Raw genomic sequence first — 19,511 nt, 5'->3', positions numbered from 1 at the left:
CCCCTAACCTTATTGTAGACTTGACTAAATATTTTCGTCGCTAAGGGTCAACATCCTAAGTCTTCTTGCCTCCTCTAGGTGGGTGATAGTGAGCTAGCTTACGTATGGCAGAAACAGGAACATATCGAAGTCGGATCACTCGAAAGCAGGTTCCGGTTTGGAGCCGTAGGGAATAATCCGAACCATATGCCTCCTCTCGTTATCTCGAAAATCAGGCACAGCGGAATGTGCCGTTCCTCGTTGATCCCAAACCACAACCGTACCTTTCTCCCACCTGACCCTGCAACTGAAGTCCATGCTTCGAATGTGATTCTTCAAAAACGAGAGCAAGTGATCTGACTCCTCCGGCAGAAAGCCCTCAACCTGCCGAGCGATCGTGGGATTGACAAACAGCGATGGTTTGCCAGTGACGGGATGTTTGATGACAAGGGGATGCGTCGCATTGATTGCTTCTGCAAGAGCACGTTCTTGGCCAACTCGTCGTACTTCGCCTTCGGAAGCTGATGTGTGGTGAAGATTGAGGCCATGAAGAGTTTCTCTGAATGCAGGCGAGAGAGCTTCGTAGGCTGCTGTAAGAGACGTAAAGGCTGTGTCACCGCCGCCGGATTCGGGTATCTCGAGGACCCAGAAGAAAGTGGTCGAAGGCACATTTGGTGTAAATGTCTGGTCAATATGCCAGAGGTCATATGTCGTCCGGGGACCCAAAAGCTTTCTCAAGTTGCCACTGCATTTAATCAATACACTTGTTGGTAATGAAAAGAATTTCTGAAGATACTCACGTCTTCTCATCGGCATAGACAACGTGAAATTCTGGCCCAGTTCCCTTCGGATATCCCATCGTAGGATGCTGATGAAGCGGCCCATAATGCTTGACAATCTCTCTCTGTCTATCAAACCCTACATCCGCAAAATCCTGGTCCCTCTACAAAAGTCAGCTCAATATCATGACAGCCACCAAACAGACTCACAAAAACCACAACACCTCGTTCAGCAGCTAGCAAAGCCAGCTCATCAAGCCCCTCCCTCCCCAATGCACTAATCTGCACACCCCGGACTTCCGTGCCAATACGTGGGGTAATATCAACCGTCGTAGCGCCCTTTAGCAGATTCGCTTTGGCGGGATCAGCCCGAAGCCCTGGCTCTTCCGCTTCAAAGAGGGGCACAGGTACCGGCGCATTGTAGCCGTCTGAGCGGGTGGGCAGATAAGCGGGATACAGCGGTTCAGAAGACATTCTGGGCTTTGTTAGCAATTGAATTGAATGTGCAGGCTGCGTCTTAGATATCTCCGCCTTCGGATGGTGCAACCCGAGCATGTCGGGGCTTGTCCGATCGTTTTAGCTAGAAGAGGAGATTTGGGGGCTCGTTATTTGCAGGGCTGAAGACGCAAGCCGGGTGACTGTACCCGCTCTGTAGATCGAGCCAATTGTAGCTGTTGTGATTCAAGATAAGCAGTGGGGTAATCTCATGGTGTTTCTGCTAAATCGGACCCTGGATCACGACAAACACGGTAGTTTACTTCTCGGCTCCGATCTTAGTACCACTGACTCGTGATCTTGCGATATTTATGGTCTAAGCTCGTCATGGCTGCAGTTTTCGCTGAGAAACGATACTTGCCGAGGCTCTAGAACGTCTCTAGCTTAGAGTCAAATGTGGCGGGCGGGAATTTTTTAAATATTCCAGAGAACCCCAAGCGTCGATCATTTCTCAACTCCTCTTTCTACTTTTCAGCGGTCTTTGGAGCAACAAAGATGCCGACACCTGTGAATGACTCTGCCTCGGAAGAGAGGCAGAATGTCGCGTATGTAGAGTCGACGTCGTGGTTGGCAAAGGTTCACCCATACTTCAAAAATCCAGCTCATGTTTTGGTCCTCAAGCTTGATTGTTTGTTGCTGGTATGGGCGTTTATCGCAGGTCTCTTCAAGGTATGTACATACCCATTCTTTCTTGTGAAATGTGATATTGATGACTTTATAGGATATGGATCAATCGGCGACGACAGCTGCGTATGTCTCGGGGATGAAAGAAGATCTCAAGCTCTACGGCAATGAATTGGTGGAATTCACGACGTATTTCTCCATCGGATACGCCCTCTTTATTGTCCCATCGCAGCTCATCCAAACTCGCGTTCGACCATCTCTGTTTCTGCCACTCTGCGAGATCATCTGGGGCCTATTCACCCTATTCACCTACAGAGCTCCAAATGCAAAGACCGTATTTGCGCTGCGATTCTTCCTCGGCGTTTTCGAGTCTACATCATGGCCCGGCATTGTAAACCTGATCTTCAATTGGTATGATCACTGATCACAAACCTCTAGCTCCATATGTCGTTAACAAGCCTTTAGGTATCGTCCCGAGGAGTTGGGAAAGCGATTGGCGATCTTTGGCGTCAGTGGCGTTGCGGGAAACATGTTTCTCGGCATTGTTCAAGCCGCTCTCTACAGAAACCTCAACGGCGTATCTGGTCTTGCTGGCTGGCAATGGCTCTTCATCATCAGCGGGATAATGACTATTTTCTGGGGTCTTGTCGGTCTTGTCATCATTCCAGACTCGCCTGCTATCACTCGAGCTCTTTGGCTCTCAGAATCAGAGCGAGAGCTGTGTCGTCTTCGAATGAGTGACAGCGGTGTCAAAACTTCCAGAATCATCCCCTTCAAGACTCTGGTTCAAAAGATGAAACTCCTTATTCTCAGTCCTCTCTCTTATCTGTTTCTGGCAGCCTATCTACAGTTCGCATGGAGTCAGCGCGCAAACGCCTACTTCCTCCTCTTTCTAAAAGGTCTTCAAAATGCCGACGGAACGCCCCGCTACTCAGTCTACACCGTCAACCTTATCCCACTTGGTGGCTACGCTATAAGCATAGTCTGCAACATCGGTCTCAACGCCCTCAGTGATTGGAAGGCCTGGCGCTGGCAAGTCAGCGTTGGCGCCGCCACTTTACAGCTCATCGCAACCTCGGTTCTCTCCGGGTGGCCTGGTTCGTGGAAGACCATCATGGCTTTCTATTTTCTTACTTTTGCTACGGCTGCTTGGGGCTATGCTCTCCTCGCGTGGTTGGCGGAGATATTGAGGAAAGAACCGGAGGTGAGGTCGATTCTGGTGGCTGTCGCTGTCACACTTGTTTATGCCGGACATGCTTCTATACCACTTCGTGCTTGGCGGGTTAGTGACTCACCCAGATACCCAGTTGGTTTCCCGTTGGCTGCTGCGTTTAGTGTCGGAAGCATTGTTTCTATTATGGGAATGTGGTTTTACGTACGAAAGTATCCTGATATTTTAGCCTGGGGCCTGGATCCTGAAGGTGCCCAGGTACATGGCGAGGAGGAGATCATGCCAATAGATGATGACCAGAAGACGCCCGTGGAGAGAAGTAGTCGAGTTTAGGTTCTGAGACGATCAGTCGCCATAGCACCATATAAGCGATACACAATAGCCATTCAATCTATGTCATATCCAAGCCATTTCTCGGAATCTCAAGCAACTGGATTGATACACGTCGGTGCAGATGAAATAATAGTCAATAGACAAGCACGCAAAAGATCGCAACAGGGAGACTTTCCATATACTGTGAGGAATCAAAGCGATCGCAACAAACCAGTTCATATTGATTTTGGAGCCTGATACATGGTGGCAGTACACCTATCTAATGGTGGTCTCAGTATCTGGCTATGCATGGTCAGCCGTCGGCCACAATACTACTTGCATATACAGACCACGTGCAGAATTTGGGCATTAATTGCACATTTGATTCAAGCCCAATTCCGCTTTAAGATGGTGAGGGGCCATCAACTGAGTTTAGCTGTCAAAACATGGTTCGATTGCCAACATCGTGTAATATCCGAAAGTCAAATCATTAGCTTGAATATGCCAGCCTCCAATACACTGATCCGAATCCATAGTCCTCTAGAGGCAACTGTAGAGTGAGTACAAAGTTACAGCATGGCCGCTGCCGTTTTCACTCGTACTAAAGCACCACTTCCCATGTAGTATTATTGTTGTTCATGGCATGAACCCTCTGGGTAATAAGAGCCACGAAGAGGATGTTTGGAAAGATAAAGAATCGGGCGTCAATTGGGTTCGAGACCTTTTGCCAGTCCAGATACCTTCAGCTAGAGTGTTGGCGTTTCAATACAACGCAAATGTTGTATTCGGCCCATCGATCGCTGGTGTGGCCGGTCAAGCGGAGAATCTACTTGAATGCCTGAGAATGAAACGAAAGGTGATGCTTCCCTTCATACCTGAAATGGAACCCGCTTCTAATTACTATTCCCGCAGTTGAACCCACTTTGACCTATTATATGGATTGCTCATAGTCTGGGGGGTATCATTGTCAAAGAGGCACTGGTAATTGCATTGAAAAGGTTCCAAGCCTATCCCATGATCTCAACATTCACATATGCTGTCTTCTTTATGGCAGTACCGCATCGCGGCTCGAATTATGCCGGTTTTGGAAAGATTGCTAGCCATATCGTTGGTTTAGTTACCTTCCAGCAAAAGAATTCATTTCTACAGAGTGTGAGTATCGACTCAGACTACAACAAAGAGCTCAATAGCAAGTTTGAGCCATTACTTAAACTATATAAATTCTATACCTGGATGGAAGGGCGTGAGGTCCCCGATGTTGGACTGGTAAGAATCCTCTCGTTCTATTTGTGGTTGAAGCTAATTGCTTGCCCCCTGCCAAACAGATCGTTCCAGAAGACTCAGCACGTCTAAACCTGCCACCGCCACAGCAGATATGCCGAGTGACCGAACGCCATCACAGAAACATTTGTCAGTTTCCTAGTTCGAATGATCCAGAATGGAAAGTATTGTCTGGAGCCATCAGTGAGGCAGCCCGTGATGCCATGGGCTCGATTAGCTATACTCCCACACTAGATCGTTCATATGACATGATTGGGGAGCTAAGGCATGAAGGTGAGTTCTTCTGTCAGCTCATACTCATGATTTGGCTCACTGGCACTGTAGACCCCTATGCTCAGGATCTTTTGGGTGCTATCTCGGAAGCCAGGTTGTTATTGACGACATGCATACGTTTTGTCACAGCACCGAGCTTCAGAGCAGAGACCGTGAGGCAGGAGTTGCCTCCGATGTGGCCCTTGCGCTTGCAAAGCTTTTACTCGCTGTCATGTCCCCAATACTGAGTCTTTCGTCCTCATCAAACGTACTCACGGCGATCGCGGCTCTTCTATTAAATTCTATCCTCGCGGTACTACCTAGCAAAAGCTACCTGCTTGAGAAAGTCGAAGAAGGCCAAGAAGCGGAAGAAGCAATTATGAAAGCAGAGAAATGGGCGATCGATAATCTGAATGGCTCTCAGCGTGCTGCCCTTCGTTCTGGCCATTCGCTCAAGCAAAAGATCGCCACTCTTGAACTTCAGGAAATAGATGATGCGCAGGTCCTCCTGTTGGTTGAAGCTCGCCTCCTGCAAGGGGGGTTACAAACACTAGTCGAACGCAACACACAGTACATTCATGAAAGACGGTTTAAATATGAAAGAGCTAAGAGAATAGTCACGCGGACTGAGGAGGTGAGACACAAAGTTGAAGATAAGACTAAGAAGGAGACATACATGGTGCTGAACGATGAGCTGAGGACAGAGCAGCAGAACCAGGATAGCGAAGATGAAAGTGGCTGTTGTTGAAAGTCATAATTATCGTTCATCCGATCCCGCGATTCATCATGTACATAGTCATCTCTCTGTCTGCCCAGTTAGTCCTGCTTCTTCAACCAACATACAATTCACATTTCAACAACTGTCCTATAGGGTGTGTAATTCTCTGGAGCTAGAAATCAGCCTCCAAAGAGTAACACAAGGCTACGAAATAGAGGTCTGGCAAAATGATTTAACTAAATGCGCATGAGCATCCTATTTGACATGTGGAATAGTTGTCCTAGTAGCCGAGGTCTCTTCAAGGCACGTGGGAAATAGAAACTTGTCCACTGATGCATGCGTACGAGCGAAAAGAGGCTTCATCTAATCAAACTCATTGCTTGGTTGAAAAAACGGAAAGACATTGTCAAAACACCATGTACACTCATCGAAATGTCGAACTAGCCCTGCAGCTTAGCAACCAGCTTATCTCCCAAAGTCCTTATACTCTTGGAGAAATCAGCACGGCTCGCAGCCTTCCAATCAGCACCATTCTTTCCAGGAACAGCCTCGTCACCTTTAAAGGCGATATATAGAACATCCTTCTCACCATGGCCATTGTCTCCATTGAGACCCTGGTTAGGAAAGCAAAGCTCGGCGAGAGAAATCGAAGCTTCGCCAGTAGAGGTGCCACCGTTAGTATCTCCCCAGATGCCGTAGTGCTATTGAATGTTAGCAGGAAATCTATAATTGACTGTGGAATACTTGCCACTTCGCCATTGCAAACAACGGCCATGACACTCAGTGGCTTAATACCGTGCTGCTGGGGGTCAAATGATGGCGAGGCTCCATCATTGCCAAAGACCACGTAGGGATGGACATTGGCATCCAAGTCAGGAATACCGTAATTCTTGACAGTGTCCTTGAAGGCAGTCTCCCCCTGTCCGGAGGGATCATTTGAGCAAGCACCTGCATGGTTATTCGCTCCATCACAGTCAATATCCATGTTATCGTAGTTTCCATTGGAGCCCTTGAGGTAGATAGCTCCTGATATATCGCCGCAGTATCTAGCACCCTCAGGGAACCTGTCGGAAAGGCGGCTGGAACACGAGCCAGCCTGTTGTATTGTCAGAGTTGTATCTGCGAACCATGGAAGCGTAGTTACCTTATGATTATCGTAAATTGACTTCAGGTTCTGAGGCAGCTGGTAGGCAGAAGCTGCTGTGCCCAGCGTGACGGCGGTAAGAAATGAACAAGAATGCATGATTGTCTTGGTGTCTGGCTCAAAGATATCACTAACTTGATAGAGGTGAGAGTTGATTCTGAATAGGATGTGAAGGAACTGTTTAAGCTTTTATATCTAATTTACAGTCGAGCCCCTTTTATGATTTAACAATGATCAAGTACACCCCATCCCAGTCTCAAGATCACCATGTGGCATTTTACCTAATCGATATATCTCAGGTCTACCTAACTGCCGAACTACCGGAGTGCTTGGACTTTCTGACCGCTTAACCCTAATAGGAGAGTCAAAGGATGCCCCTGGAGTGTTTTGGTAAGACTACGGAAATAAACTTGTGGTAAACCCTAGAACGCTGATATGTAACTCCATGTCTTCGGCTTGTTTCGTTCGGCTTACATGTGACTGGTATTGCCAGACACAGTTACATTGTTCCAATCGATACTAAGCTTTTATTAGGGGGAAATTTTCTAGTATATTGAAAAAGTTAGATCTCCTCGTTAAGGTCATACCTTCAAGCTCATCGAAATAACAAGACATAGAAACTTACACCTCAGCAAAGGCCTCCCATAGTACTCGTTGACATCGTGAAACGCACAGCAAGTTCTTGAAGGATCTATCGATAGAAGGCCCGATAAGCCCTAGTGATGGTCGTTGGAGTATAAAGATCCTTAGGTTCCAAGTCGACTCTTGAATCTGCGGTACTTGATAGTTTAACTAAAGTTCCACGTGCTTCTCTTAGCTGAGCTCACCCGACATTAACTGCCGATGGGATAATTATCCTTCCTTGGCACCGGTCTCTCTTCAGGGCAGCCAGTTCAGTATGAGGTATTGGAGAAAGGACGAGTCCTAAGTCTAAGTCTAGGCGGCCAAATAAATGACAAGAATAAAATATTCTTACTTCCATCAAGCTGTACTCAAATCTCTTCTAGACTATCAAACCGACTTTTGTTTTGATAGAGCAGCCAGGTCTTTATGGGTAGAGATCAGTAGGGGCCGAAAGTCTTAAGAAATTCATCCCGTCTTGATCTTGCCCGTAGCATTACTAGCGGGCCGCTGACTTTTCTAGCTAGTCACCCCAACATACCCCTGTAAAGTTTTCTTAGGGCTGAAAAGAAATTACAAGTCAAGACAACTGTCGAACTATCCCCTCGGTAAGTCCCTACTTGGTAATCCGCATTGGACCTCGGGCTGTCAAATATTGGCTTACTACGTATGCTTATACCATTTCACTCCTCAGAGTTACATAGACTAGACCAGCAAGGCGGGTAACAACTAGTTTCGAGAAATTCGGAGAGGCCGGCGGCTACAATGCGACGTCGGCCTCCACTCGGCAATCTATATGCGGGATGATGATCGTCGTGGCATGATTGTAGCTCAAAGAGGAAGTTCCATTGTCTCTCCGCGCAATAGTTCCCCTGGGATCGGCCGCCCAGCCTGATCATCAAGGTTGCGTTTGACGGCATCAACAGGTAATTCGTAGCGTAGCATATTCTTCAGATATTAACAGCCAATGAATGGCCGGGGTTTAATGCCGAAGCTACTGAAATTATCCTGTTCCTTCGTCCAGTCTGGGGTGAAGCTAGCCCAATTGAGTATCCCAGATCCATACCCAAGCACGTTTCGAAACGTGAATCGAAATTCGAAGGGATGAACCAGTATAAGGACTTCAAAGCATGTTATAAGCAGTAAACCTAGCAACTCGTTTCAAAAAGGAAATCCGTATCTATGTGTTCTAAATCAGCTCATCCTAGAGGCATGATGAGTGTATGAGGCCTCGTCAGTTGAAATGCCCGCTTACTCAATGGCCTTGACCTTCCCCTGTGGCATGATCTGGGGTAATTTTATGCAGCTTAACGGGCCGAATAAGCTGGAAGTCCTGGTCAGCCGGCCCTATGCAGTAGGTTGAAGGCAAGCAATGGCGAGAAAGTAGGTTGAGGCAAATAAGCGGAGTTCAACTGATCGGCATCATGTGAGGCTGAGGTAAATAGGCTATACACTGAATAAATTACTCTCAGTATATATCTTCACTATCCTTCACGATAGTCTAGTTCTATTCATCCCCATCTCGCTATCTTCGCCACAGCCTCTGAGCAAGATGCATTACTCTACTCTTCTTCCCTTGATCCTGGCTGGTTCCGCATCAGCATGGCTTCCCCATGAGCGTGACCTAGCAGCATTTAACCAGACCGCTCGCCACGAGCAACTTGGGAAACGATTCAAACCAAACTTGCCCAGCGGTGTAACCAAGATCCGCGGTGTCAATTTTGGAGGTAAGTCCCCAATATCCCTCTCAGTGTGCATCCGCTAACATGTATAGGCTGGCTTGTTTGTGAGCCCTGGATGCAGCGAGATGAATGGGCAAACGTCCTCAAGTGCGGCGACTCTGCCTCCGAGTTTGACTGCATGCGCGATCACTACTTGGGATCAAACCGCGAGACTGGCAACAGTCGCTTCGAACAGCATTGGAAGAACTGGATCAACCCCGCAACTGTCCAGTCAGTCCATGACGTAGGACTCAACACCATCCGAATCCCCATCGGATATTGGTCCTACACTGATATCGTTGACAAAGCCAGCGAACCTTTCGCTGATGGCAACCGCATGCTTCCTTACCTCGATGCTGTGGTTCAAAAGGCTGCCGATCTTGGTATCTATGTCATCATTGATCTTCACGGTGCTCCTGGCGGCCAGCAGGAAGATGTCTTCACTGGTCAGAACAACAAACCAGCGGGTTTCTTTAACGACTACAACTTTGGTCGTGCAGAGAAGTGGCTTGCTTGGATGACGAATCGAATTCACACCAACTCTGCCTATTCCACTGTTGGGGTGATTGAGGTCCTCAACGAGCCTGTTTCTCGCCATGACGCGAACAACCGCTATCCTGCTCCCGGAGAGGACCCCGGCCTAATCCAAAAGTACTATCCCGCAGCCCTCAAAGCCGTCCGTGACACCGAGGCTTCTCTCAAAGTCCCCGACAACAAGAAGCTTCACGTTCAGTTCATGTCCAGCAAATGGGACTCCGGAAACCCCCGCTCAGTATCATCCGTAGCTAACGATCCCTACACTGCTTTCGACGACCATAACTACATCGGTTTTGCTCTCAGTGATAGCAACGGTGATCAGTACAAGCTCATGCACAGCGCTTGCACTGACTCTCGACTCGTTAGCGGCCAGGACTTTACCTTCACTGGTGAATGGAGCATGACATCTAACGCTGATTGGCATGATAAGACTTTCTTTAACAAGTTCTTTACGGCTCAGCAGCAGCTGTATGAGAAGCCTGGTATGGCGGGATGGATTTACTGGACTTGGAAGACGGAGACGAATGACCCGAGATGGACGTATTCTTATGCGACTTATCTAAATTACATTCCCACTGATGCTGCTGGGCTAGAGAAGAATGTCTACCAGGACGTTTGTGCTGGTTATCGATAGATTCAGCTTGTCGTTCTTATCGAGATTCAGGGGCTGTAGGACAAGCTGTTGGCAATGAACTAGGCAGCCTAGATGTCCACCTACTCAATTTATCCTAATTCACCTCAGACTTTTTGTGATTCAGAAAAGGATACTCCAAGTCACCTTGTCTCCTGTTGACAAATTATTAAGTATTATCTCAAGAATCTCTCAGGCTTCTTCAAATTGCTTATTCGTATTTCGATCAACTAACTGGTCTTCTTTGAGGTCATGAATATATGTACCATACACTTGTCTTGAGACAGTATGGATATCCATTCGTGACCATTTTATCACACCTATCTATCGAGCTTCAAATCTTGCTCCAAAGACCTCCAACGCCTTCTTGCTAGCCTGCCTAGCATCCATTCTCTCAAAATAACTAACAATATTCTTCCTCCACGGATGAAGTATCCATGGTGCCATTCCAGTGGTCTTTCCTTTCATCAGACCGTAGAAGTGAGTGTCCGCCGCCGAGAACCTCTCACCACAAAGATACTTCTTTCCCTCCAATTGTTCATCCAACAGGTTAAGATACTGCTGAATGGTAGCCTTCTGTGCCATTCTCGCCTCAGGGATAGGAATCCGATGTCCTATGTCAAAGTCCGCAGTGCCCGGATCGTTGCGAACCCACGAGATGATAGGTTGTGCGATTTCGAGGTCCATTCGTCTCAGCCACAAGCGCGTTTCGGCACGTTCAATGGGTGTTTCGCCGAAGAGTGACTTTCCGCCTTGTGCTATCTCATCGAGATACTCGCAGATGGCGGTAACTTCAGTTCAGATAAAACCATTATCGAGAACGAGCGCGGGAACCTCTCCTCGGGGGTTGATCTTTCGATATTCAAGGCCTCTATTCTCCATGTTCATGACGTCGATGGTCTCAACGTCAAGGCTTATTCCACCTCTTTCGAGTACGAAGAGGCGAACTACCATCGGGTTGGATGCTGGGGCGTCATAAATTTTCATTGTTGCTTGGATCTCAGAAGCCTACTGCAAATTTAATAATTTGGAGGATGAAAGAATAAGATTTAAGGCTGGGCCTCTGTCAGCAGTGACGTTTTATATATCACCCAGTCAAATAGAGTTTTGGCCCCTAGATCCCATGTAAGCCCGAGCACTAGTCAATGCTATCTTTATAGACTGAGAACGTCGAAAGCACTTAAAGACTGTATCAATATGAGGAGCTGCACAGGCCTAACTATCATTTCCAGTTCGGGCGGATGATCGCCACCCCTTTGCAGCATCATAAATACTGAACAAAAGCGTAAATTCTCCACCAGCCAGCGCAACAATTTGATCCAAGTCCGTAAGAGAGACGTTACTCTTGGGCATAAATATTATCATACGAGTCTGATATCCGAGCACGCCCGCAGCGAAGGCCATTGTGTTGCCAACAAACCCATATTTGACGATGGAGATGATACTTGCGATGAGAACTTAGGCAAAGATATCCGACCATTTCTCGAACCTACTGCGTCTTTCCTTCGACACGTCCTGGTCTTCAGTGCTAGGGGGCTTGGCTCTTCGATACATGGTGACAACAACTGTGCGAATTATCGATACACCAGTCATGATAGCCATGATCCCCGATATGAAGCCCAGCGCAAGAACAAAGTTGAAGAGAAATGGTCGAGCAAAAGTACTTCTTGAGTCAGGAAGATCAGGGTATGTAAAGAAGATAGCCAATTGCGGCGAGAAGCACAAAAGAGTCGATAAAGTAATGCAACCCACCCTCTTCCACTGATATCGCCTCGACGCAGCGCTATGTAGGAAAATAGCCAGCACAACGTAGACTTCGCAAATAGCAAGCGGGGCCTCAAGCGCAGCGACGAGTTGGATATCTTCTGGTGAATCGCTCAAAAGCAACCGCGGACGATCAGGTAGATCATGTTTGGCGAGTTGGTAGAGTGCATCTACAGCTGCGACTACAGGTAGTGTAAGCGCGGCGATTGTGTCGTTTGTGATGGAGTCCAAACGTTCCGTGGCTGGGTTGATGGTCCAGCTTATAAAGACGGAGGCTACGATGATGAGCCAGCTCCAGAAGGTGCCGGGGCCATAAAGACATGATACGAGAGCCCAGCGGCTGAAATTTTCCGTTGTATTTGACATTGATTGGGGGTTTTCGTTGGATATGTGAACTTAGCCTGTTGTTGTCAGTTTGAACTGGTCGTTGTGAGATTGTGGCTCACTGGCTGATATGCCTCGCTGGTTGGAACAAAAACGCCTTGGCGCTAAGGTTTTGGTGGACAAGCAAGTGAGAATGACAGCAGGCAAAGCTGGTGAATAGTTGCATAGAACAATGAGTTATCCTTCCCCCCCCCCCCCCTTCATTTTCCACTTCACGATGCTATCACCAACACCTCGACTCGCATTCATCATCCCAGGCGATACGCTCTTCACATTGTTGCCTAGTTAGAAGAGCCAATGAATGGTCGTAGGGTACAAGTCTTTGTATTCGTGTATCTCGATCCCACACATCACAGTGGCTATCACGAGTTGGCCGTGTGGCCGAAGCAAGTACTGCAGGTCCCCCAAGTATGCAAGATCTGTGTATAAAAGCAGCGTCTGCATCACACATTCCGTTTGTTCATCCTCACATCCCAAACAGTGATTCATCTTGTCCAGACAGCCAAGTATTGAACAGATCTTCACGCAAGTACCTTTAAGCTCAGCTTTCCCCAAAGATAACGAACTAAGTTCCTAACGCGTGATATGCGCAGCCAGTTTATACTCCCAAGTTATCTCATAACTACTCGAAACTTCCCATCACCTTCGCAATGGCTAAGCCTCCTTGCCCTCACTGCCCAGAGTCGATGGAGGTCATTGGAGATGAGCTTTGGTGCCATAACGATGATTGTTCCCATCCTGGTTGGCGATTTACCAGTTGGGATGGGACATTCGGCCGCGTCCCCAATGGTCAGCCGTGGCACTACTCACCCCAGGGTTCGACTCAGGGCGGATAGGTGTCTGTCAGAGAGGTTGCGTATTAGGCAATAAACTATGGTTGGGGTTGGCATTCGGACGAGATGGTGGTGTTGTAGTTGGGGTAGGAGTTGGTGGCTGTTCGTTCTTGCCGGAAAGTGTTGGACCAATTTCGATTGGTTATTATATCTAGCTAGAATATAAATGTGGTTGAACTTGTTGCTCCATTCCTTTGCTGCATAGGTACCTATGTTGTTGGGTCTCTGGCCATGAATCAGGTACCTACTACCTGGAAGGTGTCTACCTTAGTGATTCTGGGGGGGTACCTGTTCAAGTTATTACCCTTTATATCCTGCTGCACTAGGCTAACATGATGTTGCTAACGGAAAATCACTCCGACAGTCTTTTCCGTCCACTGACCGATATTCAAAAACGCCCCCTCTCCAGCGTAGGTAGCTTAGTACCTTACTTTACCTAGGTACCTAGGTACCTTACTAACGGTCAGGTACGTAGCTTATCTGTCACGTGAACGGTCACGCCTGATCAAAGAGGGGGCACCTTACCCCACCGTAGAGCTCCCAAAAACTCTTCCCAGATGAGTTGAGCTTCAAATGCCATATCAAACCCTTTCAACTCCCTAATACTCCAAAATGTCCTTCGGTGGTCAAACACCGACAATCATTGTCCTCAAGGAGGGTTGGTACAACTCCATGATGACACTGGTATGCGTACTGACATGAGCTTGCCAGGAACGGATACATCTCAGGGCAAAGGCCAAATCATTTCTAACATCAACGCGTGCCTTGCCGTGCAAGCGACCCTGAAATCCACCCTTGGACCCTATGGAGGCGATCTATTGATGGTGGATGAGAACGGCAGACAGACGATTACGAACGATGGCGCGACAGTGATGAAGGTACAGTTTCCCGACTGTCCGATTGCTTCTGGGCCCAACCTGACGGTTCGCAGCTTCTGGACATCGTTCACCCTGCGGCACGAATACTCGTCGACATAGCACGCTCACAAGATGCGGAAGTCGGAGATGGCACGACCTCTGTGGTGGTGCTGGCTGGTAGCATTCTCAAAGAAATGAAAGACCACGTTGAACATGGAATCAGTTCGCAGATCATCATCAAGGGCTTAAGGAAAGCCTCAGCAATGGCAGTTAATAAGATCAAGGAAATCGCGGTCAATACGAGCGCAGCAGATCAGAGAGAGACTCTCAGCAAGCTAGCAGCTACGGCCATGACGAGCAAATTGATCAAGCGTAACACAAACTTCTTCACTAAGATGGCTGTTGACGCTGTTCTTGCCCTGGATCAGGAAGATCTTAATGAGAAGTTGATTGGAGTGAAGAAGATCCCGGGCGGCTCATTAACCGATTCGCTATTTGTTAACGGTGTGGCTTTTAAGAAGACCTTCTCTTACGCTGGCTTCGAACAACAGCCTAAGACATTTATTCAGCCTAAGATTGCCTGCCTCAATGTGGAACTCGAGCTTAAAGCTGAAAAGGATAACGCAGAGGTGCGAGTCGAACAAGTGTCAGAATATCAGGCCATTGTTGATGCAGAATGGCAAATTATTTACAAGAAGCTCGATTCCATCTATCAAACAGGCGCCAAGATAGTTCTCAGCAAGCTACCTATTGGCGATTTAGCAACCCAATTTTTCGCTGATCGGGATGTTTTCTGTGCTGGTCGTGTTGCTAGCGATGATATGGAACGTATCATTCAGGCTACCGGCGCTGTGCTCCAGTCGACATGTTCTGATATCTATCCTGAACACCTCGGAACTTGCGGAAAATTTGAGGAACGTCAAATTGGCGGCGAGAGATTTAATTTCTTTGAAGATTGCTCTGAGGCCAAAACGTGTACCCTGGTTTTGCGCGGCGGCGCCGAACAATTCATCGCCGAGGTGGAACGCTCGTTGCATGATGCTATCATGATTGTGAAGCGCGCTATCCTCAACCGCACTATCGTTGGCGGCGGCGGCGCCTGCGAAATGGAGGTATCGTCCTACCTAAGCAACTACGCCGACAAGATCCGGGACAAGAGACAGGCCGTCATCAAGAGTTTCGCTAAGGCACTTGAGATCATTCCGCGTCAACTGTGTGATAATGCAGGTTTTGATGCAACGGACATTCTCAATAAGCTTCGCGTGGAACATCATAAGGGTAATATTTGGGCCGGGGTGGATTTTGAGCATGAGGGTGTCGCCAATATGATGGACAGCTTTGTGTGGGAGCCGGCGCTGGTTAAAATCAATGCTCTTCAAGCCGCCACTGAAGCTAGTTGCCTTATCCTAAGTGTCGATGAAACGATTCGGAATGAGGAAAGCGCAAAACCGCAAGCGCCAGGCGCACTTCCCCCTGGTACTGCCCAACGCGCCTTGCGTGGAAGAGGGAGAGGCATGCCCAGACGCTGATGGGGTGCTAATAAGAGATAGGCAGCCAAGATGTATATGCCATTCTTAGCACATGAGTGCTCTCCGTGGGTTGCATTGGCTGATAGCGATATCATCGATAACTGGATCAAGACTTTGATGTCATGTTTTAAAGTCTTTAGCAAGTTACTATGTAGATGACCTGTGGGTGCGAGGGGCCTCTGACTGGTCGTTAATACATCAAGTAAAGGGGAGTAATATTCGCGATTGCCTCAAACGTTTCGGCGCCACATCAGCCAGTATGTCCTTCAACGTCAAAAAGGCTCTATCATTCTCTCATACGTTAGACCGAGACCGCCAAAAGCACAATAACCAGGACTGAGCCCGACTACACTAAGCACAAACAATCCAACAATGATGTCACACTTCAATGATCAGTCCAGATGGTCAAGATTTCAATGCTCAATTGCTGTGGAACCATCATCCAAATCATCTATGTAGACCAACAAAAACATATCCCAAAAAATAGCTACGCAAAATGTCATTCATATGAGTACAACCGCTGTCTTTCTTTTCCCCCCTCCTTCATTATGATAAAGCCAATCTTTACCAAGGCTTGACCTTGAGCATGCTACCCTCCTCAGCCAGAGCCTTGTGCAGGTCGAAAGCGTTGAAGAGAAGGTGAGGCTCGTGGCCCATACCCTTCTTCAGACCCTCTGACTCAGCCTTGTCGAAGTAGTGGCTCAGGATGGGCTGGTACTTGGGGTGCGCGCACTTGTTGATGATGACACGGGCGCGCTCACGGGGTGACAGACCGCGCACGTCAGCGAGACCTTGCTCGGTGACGATAACGTCGAGATCGTGCTCAGTCTGGTCGACGTGTGTCACCATGGGGACAATGCAGGACACACCGTGAGGATCGGTCTTGGAGGGTCGGCTGGATGGTGTGTGCATGATGGAGTACTTGGAGTTGCGGAGGAAATCGGCTGAGCCGCCGAGACCGTTGAGCATGCGTGTTCCGCTAACGCAGGTGGAGTTGGCGTGGGCGAAAATGTCGACCTCGACGGGGGTGTTCATGCCAATGACACCAAGACGCTTGATGATCTCGGGAGCGTTGGAGACAGCCTGGCTTCGGAGGAGGATCTTGTCGGCGTAGGCATCCCAGTTATCGTAGAAGCGCTTGAAACCATCGGGGGAGAAGCGGATTGATGTGGCAGTAGCGTAGTCGAGCTTTCCAGAGTCGAAAAGATCGAGGAAAGTATCCTGGATGACCTCTGTCCAGACCTTGAGATTCTTGAACTTGGACTCGTTGAGACCGCCGACAATAGCGTTGGCGACGTTGCCGATACCGGACTGAAGAGGCAGAAGGTTGGCGGGCATGCGACCCTGGGCAACCTCGTGCTCGAAGAACTCAATCAGGTGGCCGGCGATCTGGCGAGATGACTCGTCGGCATCGGCGTTGGGGCCTGTGGCATCCCAGTAATCGGACTCGACGATAGCGACGACCTTTGAGGGGTCGACCTTGACTGAGGGGGAACCAATGCGGTCCTCGACAGCGGTGATGTTGTAGGGAGTGCGGTGGGGGGGGACGTCGGTGAAGGTAATGTCGTGGAGACCCTTGAAAGAGGGGATGGCGGTGTTGACCTCGATGATGATCTACCAAGCGCAATTGTCAGTAACTAAAAGTTGGCGATGCGGGTTCAAGCTTGGCGGTGACGTACCTTGTCAGCCATCTGGATCAACTCGGGAGTAGCACCAACAGAGGCACCGGGAACAAAGCTGCCATCCTCGAGAATGTCTGTCGCTTCAACGACGGTGACATCAAGGTTGCTGTTTGATCGATCCTTTGTGTAGAAGCCCTAGAGTCAAATTGTCAGCCGATTGTCTTATCGGAGCCGCAATAGCTCGGTGGGAGATTAAAGCGAGGCCGAATGGTGGGGCCGCAATCAACAAATTTCCATTCTGTGCTTTTGCGGTTACGTACATAGACAAGATCGGAGGGGAACATGGACAGATGCTTGTCGAAAAAGTTGATTCGTCCAGAGTTGATTCCCTTGGCGATGTCCTTGCCGACTTGGTGAGGGCTTCGTCGGTTGATCATGTCGAGAGCAGCCCATCGGTTCTCAGTCTCGGAACCGGCCGAGGCACCAACGAACAGGGAGTACTTCATCTTGCTCTGAAGGTTGTTCTGCTCGACGTAGTCGGCCATAGCAGCGGGAACCTTCCTGTTGCGATTGTCAGTTGCACTGCTTGCGCCAAGCTCGGGTAATGACGATAATAGCCGGTGCGGAGTCTGAAACTCGACACTCAGAGTAATCACAGAGCAGTCAATTGTGCAGGAGAGGTGAGTTAACGTACTTGGGGTATCCAACAGCTGTAAAGCCAGACCAGCCGATGTAAGAGCCATTGGGAAAGTGGTGCATCAGATCCTCAGGTCGCGCAAGCTTCTTGAGCATAGCGGGATTGCGAACGCGCGCCTTGAGGGCGGCAGAAGCAACAGGTGAAGCCATAATGATCTGAAAGCGAAATGTACAAAAAGGAGAAGAAAGAGGGGAGATTGTTCCGTTCAAAGAGGGAGAGTAAAAAAAGAGGAGGAGGAGGAAAGGATAAATAAGAGGAAGAAAGAGAAGACAGCTCCAACCTTGGTTAGTGGAGGCCACTCAATTGGATTGGGTTCGTCGGGGTGACGGTGACGAGGGGTGGATCACCGAAACCCACTGAGTCTTCAGAGCGGGGATGCATCCCTTTCAGTGGTTGGCCCGTCGGTTATAGTGGACGCTTCAGCGTGTCCTTTCTCCAAATTTGCATCCAGGTCCCGTTGTGCCTTTTGGTTCAGCAAAGAGGTACAACGCGGAGAGAAGGGAAGTTCTGCCAAGCACCGGATTTACAATTCCGTTATATCATAGGGAGCAAGACTGCAACCTACGCAGAGAGAATAACTCGCTGATGCAGTTGATCTCCAGATCTACCGACGTTGCCGAGAGGAGAGTGCATCGGCCATGACACTATTAGGCAATACATGCGTGTGGCCTGATTCCCCTACGCATCCTTGACTTTCTATCTCATGGCCTCACAACTTCTCACCTTGACTTTCTTGACCTGATGTTACTTCTAGCAATCTCCATTATGCAAAATACTTCTCCGGTGAGCTTTGCAACTGTAATTGTACACCGGCTCTTCCGCCGTCGAGGACCTCCGAGTCCGTGTTGTGGATCCCCGCCATCTTCTCCAAAACCCCATGCGCGCCCCATCTTCCGCCCGGCCGAGATGAGCACAGACCACCATCGGCATCACTCGGTTATCAGCCTCCAAAAACAGACAAACACATACAGATCGCAAGCTATGGAAATTCTAGAACAGCCCCTATTGAAGACGGCGCTTCTTTTTCATCCGGGGTCTAGCGTCTCGGTGCCGTTTTATCTTACCCCGGAAAATTTGGTCGGCAATCATTCTCGAATCACCGTGCTTGAATATACCCTTAGGTTCGTCGGGACAAGGGTAAGATCTGGGGTAAAAGTATAGAGCGCATTCAATGGTAGGTTCAGCATTAGACTGCAGGTATTGTATGGGAATTCCAAGAATTGACTCAGTAATAGAAACACCTGTGCAATTTTAGTGTCATTTAATATGTCGAGCTTGCTCTTTGTCACCTTTGCATACTGAGGTAGCAATTGCCTTTCGCACCCCAATTGAATGCCCAAAGGCTTTGTGCCAAGTTCACGCAGCCAGGTACTGAAGAAACTCCGACTCTATCCTATCCTAAATGGCAAGATGATCTCAGCACCTCAAATTTGGGCTGTTTCATTGTAGATTCGATAGACCTTGGGACTTGCTTCAATCTCGGAATGTTGACTTCCGTCGACCAAGCAAGTGCGATCTAGGCACGATGGGTTCCCTCGTTCTACCCCTCTCAGCCAGACA

The 19,511-nt window shown here is 48.6% G+C and overlaps 9 protein-coding genes across 9 annotated transcripts; 4 read left to right on the top strand and 5 right to left on the bottom strand.

Annotated features, from left to right (window-relative positions):
* Window positions 1–135: 135 nt before the first annotated feature.
* FPRO_09891 (uncharacterized protein) lies at window positions 136–1,232 on the bottom strand (the record flags this gene model as incomplete). Its single annotated transcript, XM_031233331.1, has 3 exons — window positions 136–724; window positions 780–922; window positions 969–1,232. 3 exons carry the CDS (start codon window positions 1,230–1,232, stop codon window positions 136–138), a joined length of 996 nt encoding a protein of 331 aa, XP_031083179.1.
* Window positions 1,233–1,748: 516 nt separating this feature from the next.
* FPRO_09890 (uncharacterized protein) lies at window positions 1,749–3,381 on the top strand (the record flags this gene model as incomplete). The annotated part of the gene is made up of 3 exons (XM_031233330.1): window positions 1,749–1,922; window positions 1,975–2,288; window positions 2,343–3,381. The coding sequence occupies 3 exons, from the start codon at window positions 1,749–1,751 to the stop codon at window positions 3,379–3,381; spliced, it is 1,527 nt and encodes a 508-aa protein (XP_031083178.1).
* Window positions 3,382–4,374: 993 nt separating this feature from the next.
* On the top strand, window positions 4,375–5,641 carry FPRO_09889 (uncharacterized protein; the record flags this gene model as incomplete). The annotated part of the gene is made up of 3 exons (XM_031233329.1): window positions 4,375–4,626; window positions 4,686–4,914; window positions 4,980–5,641. 3 exons carry the CDS (start codon window positions 4,375–4,377, stop codon window positions 5,639–5,641), a joined length of 1,143 nt encoding a protein of 380 aa, XP_031083177.1.
* A 410-nt stretch (window positions 5,642–6,051) lies between these two features.
* Window positions 6,052–6,854, bottom strand: FPRO_09888 (putative chitosanase precursor; the record flags this gene model as incomplete). Its single annotated transcript, XM_031233328.1, has 3 exons — window positions 6,052–6,312; window positions 6,363–6,707; window positions 6,756–6,854. 3 exons carry the CDS (start codon window positions 6,852–6,854, stop codon window positions 6,052–6,054), a joined length of 705 nt encoding a protein of 234 aa, XP_031083176.1.
* A 2,074-nt stretch (window positions 6,855–8,928) lies between these two features.
* Window positions 8,929–10,268, top strand: FPRO_09887 (uncharacterized protein; the record flags this gene model as incomplete). Its single annotated transcript, XM_031233326.1, has 2 exons — window positions 8,929–9,103; window positions 9,151–10,268. The coding sequence occupies 2 exons, from the start codon at window positions 8,929–8,931 to the stop codon at window positions 10,266–10,268; spliced, it is 1,293 nt and encodes a 430-aa protein (XP_031083175.1).
* A 321-nt stretch (window positions 10,269–10,589) lies between these two features.
* Window positions 10,590–11,252, bottom strand: FPRO_09886 (uncharacterized protein; the record flags this gene model as incomplete). Its single annotated transcript, XM_031233325.1, has 2 exons — window positions 10,590–11,023; window positions 11,075–11,252. The coding sequence occupies 2 exons, from the start codon at window positions 11,250–11,252 to the stop codon at window positions 10,590–10,592; spliced, it is 612 nt and encodes a 203-aa protein (XP_031083174.1).
* A 471-nt stretch (window positions 11,253–11,723) lies between these two features.
* FPRO_09885 (uncharacterized protein) lies at window positions 11,724–12,395 on the bottom strand (the record flags this gene model as incomplete). Its single annotated transcript, XM_031233324.1, has 1 exon — window positions 11,724–12,395. One exon carries the CDS (start codon window positions 12,393–12,395, stop codon window positions 11,724–11,726), a length of 672 nt encoding a protein of 223 aa, XP_031083173.1.
* Window positions 12,396–13,858: 1,463 nt separating this feature from the next.
* FPRO_09884 (putative CCT7-component of chaperonin-containing T-complex) lies at window positions 13,859–15,632 on the top strand (the record flags this gene model as incomplete). Its single annotated transcript, XM_031233323.1, has 3 exons — window positions 13,859–13,904; window positions 13,958–14,124; window positions 14,178–15,632. 3 exons carry the CDS (start codon window positions 13,859–13,861, stop codon window positions 15,630–15,632), a joined length of 1,668 nt encoding a protein of 555 aa, XP_031083172.1.
* Window positions 15,633–16,196: 564 nt separating this feature from the next.
* Window positions 16,197–18,100, bottom strand: FPRO_09883 (putative acetyl-CoA hydrolase; the record flags this gene model as incomplete). The annotated part of the gene is made up of 4 exons (XM_031233322.1): window positions 16,197–17,246; window positions 17,312–17,449; window positions 17,575–17,815; window positions 17,949–18,100. The coding sequence occupies 4 exons, from the start codon at window positions 18,098–18,100 to the stop codon at window positions 16,197–16,199; spliced, it is 1,581 nt and encodes a 526-aa protein (XP_031083171.1).
* Between the last annotated feature and the right edge of the window lie 1,411 nt (window positions 18,101–19,511).

This window comes from Fusarium proliferatum, assembly GCF_900067095.1.
Source record: "Fusarium proliferatum ET1 genome assembly, contig: FPRO_scaffold006, whole genome shotgun sequence".
In the NCBI taxonomy this organism is placed as follows: Eukaryota; Fungi; Ascomycota; class Sordariomycetes; order Hypocreales; family Nectriaceae; genus Fusarium; species Fusarium proliferatum.
The sequence above is the reverse complement of the archived record's forward strand: the minus strand, read 5'-3'. Positions and strand labels throughout refer to the sequence as shown.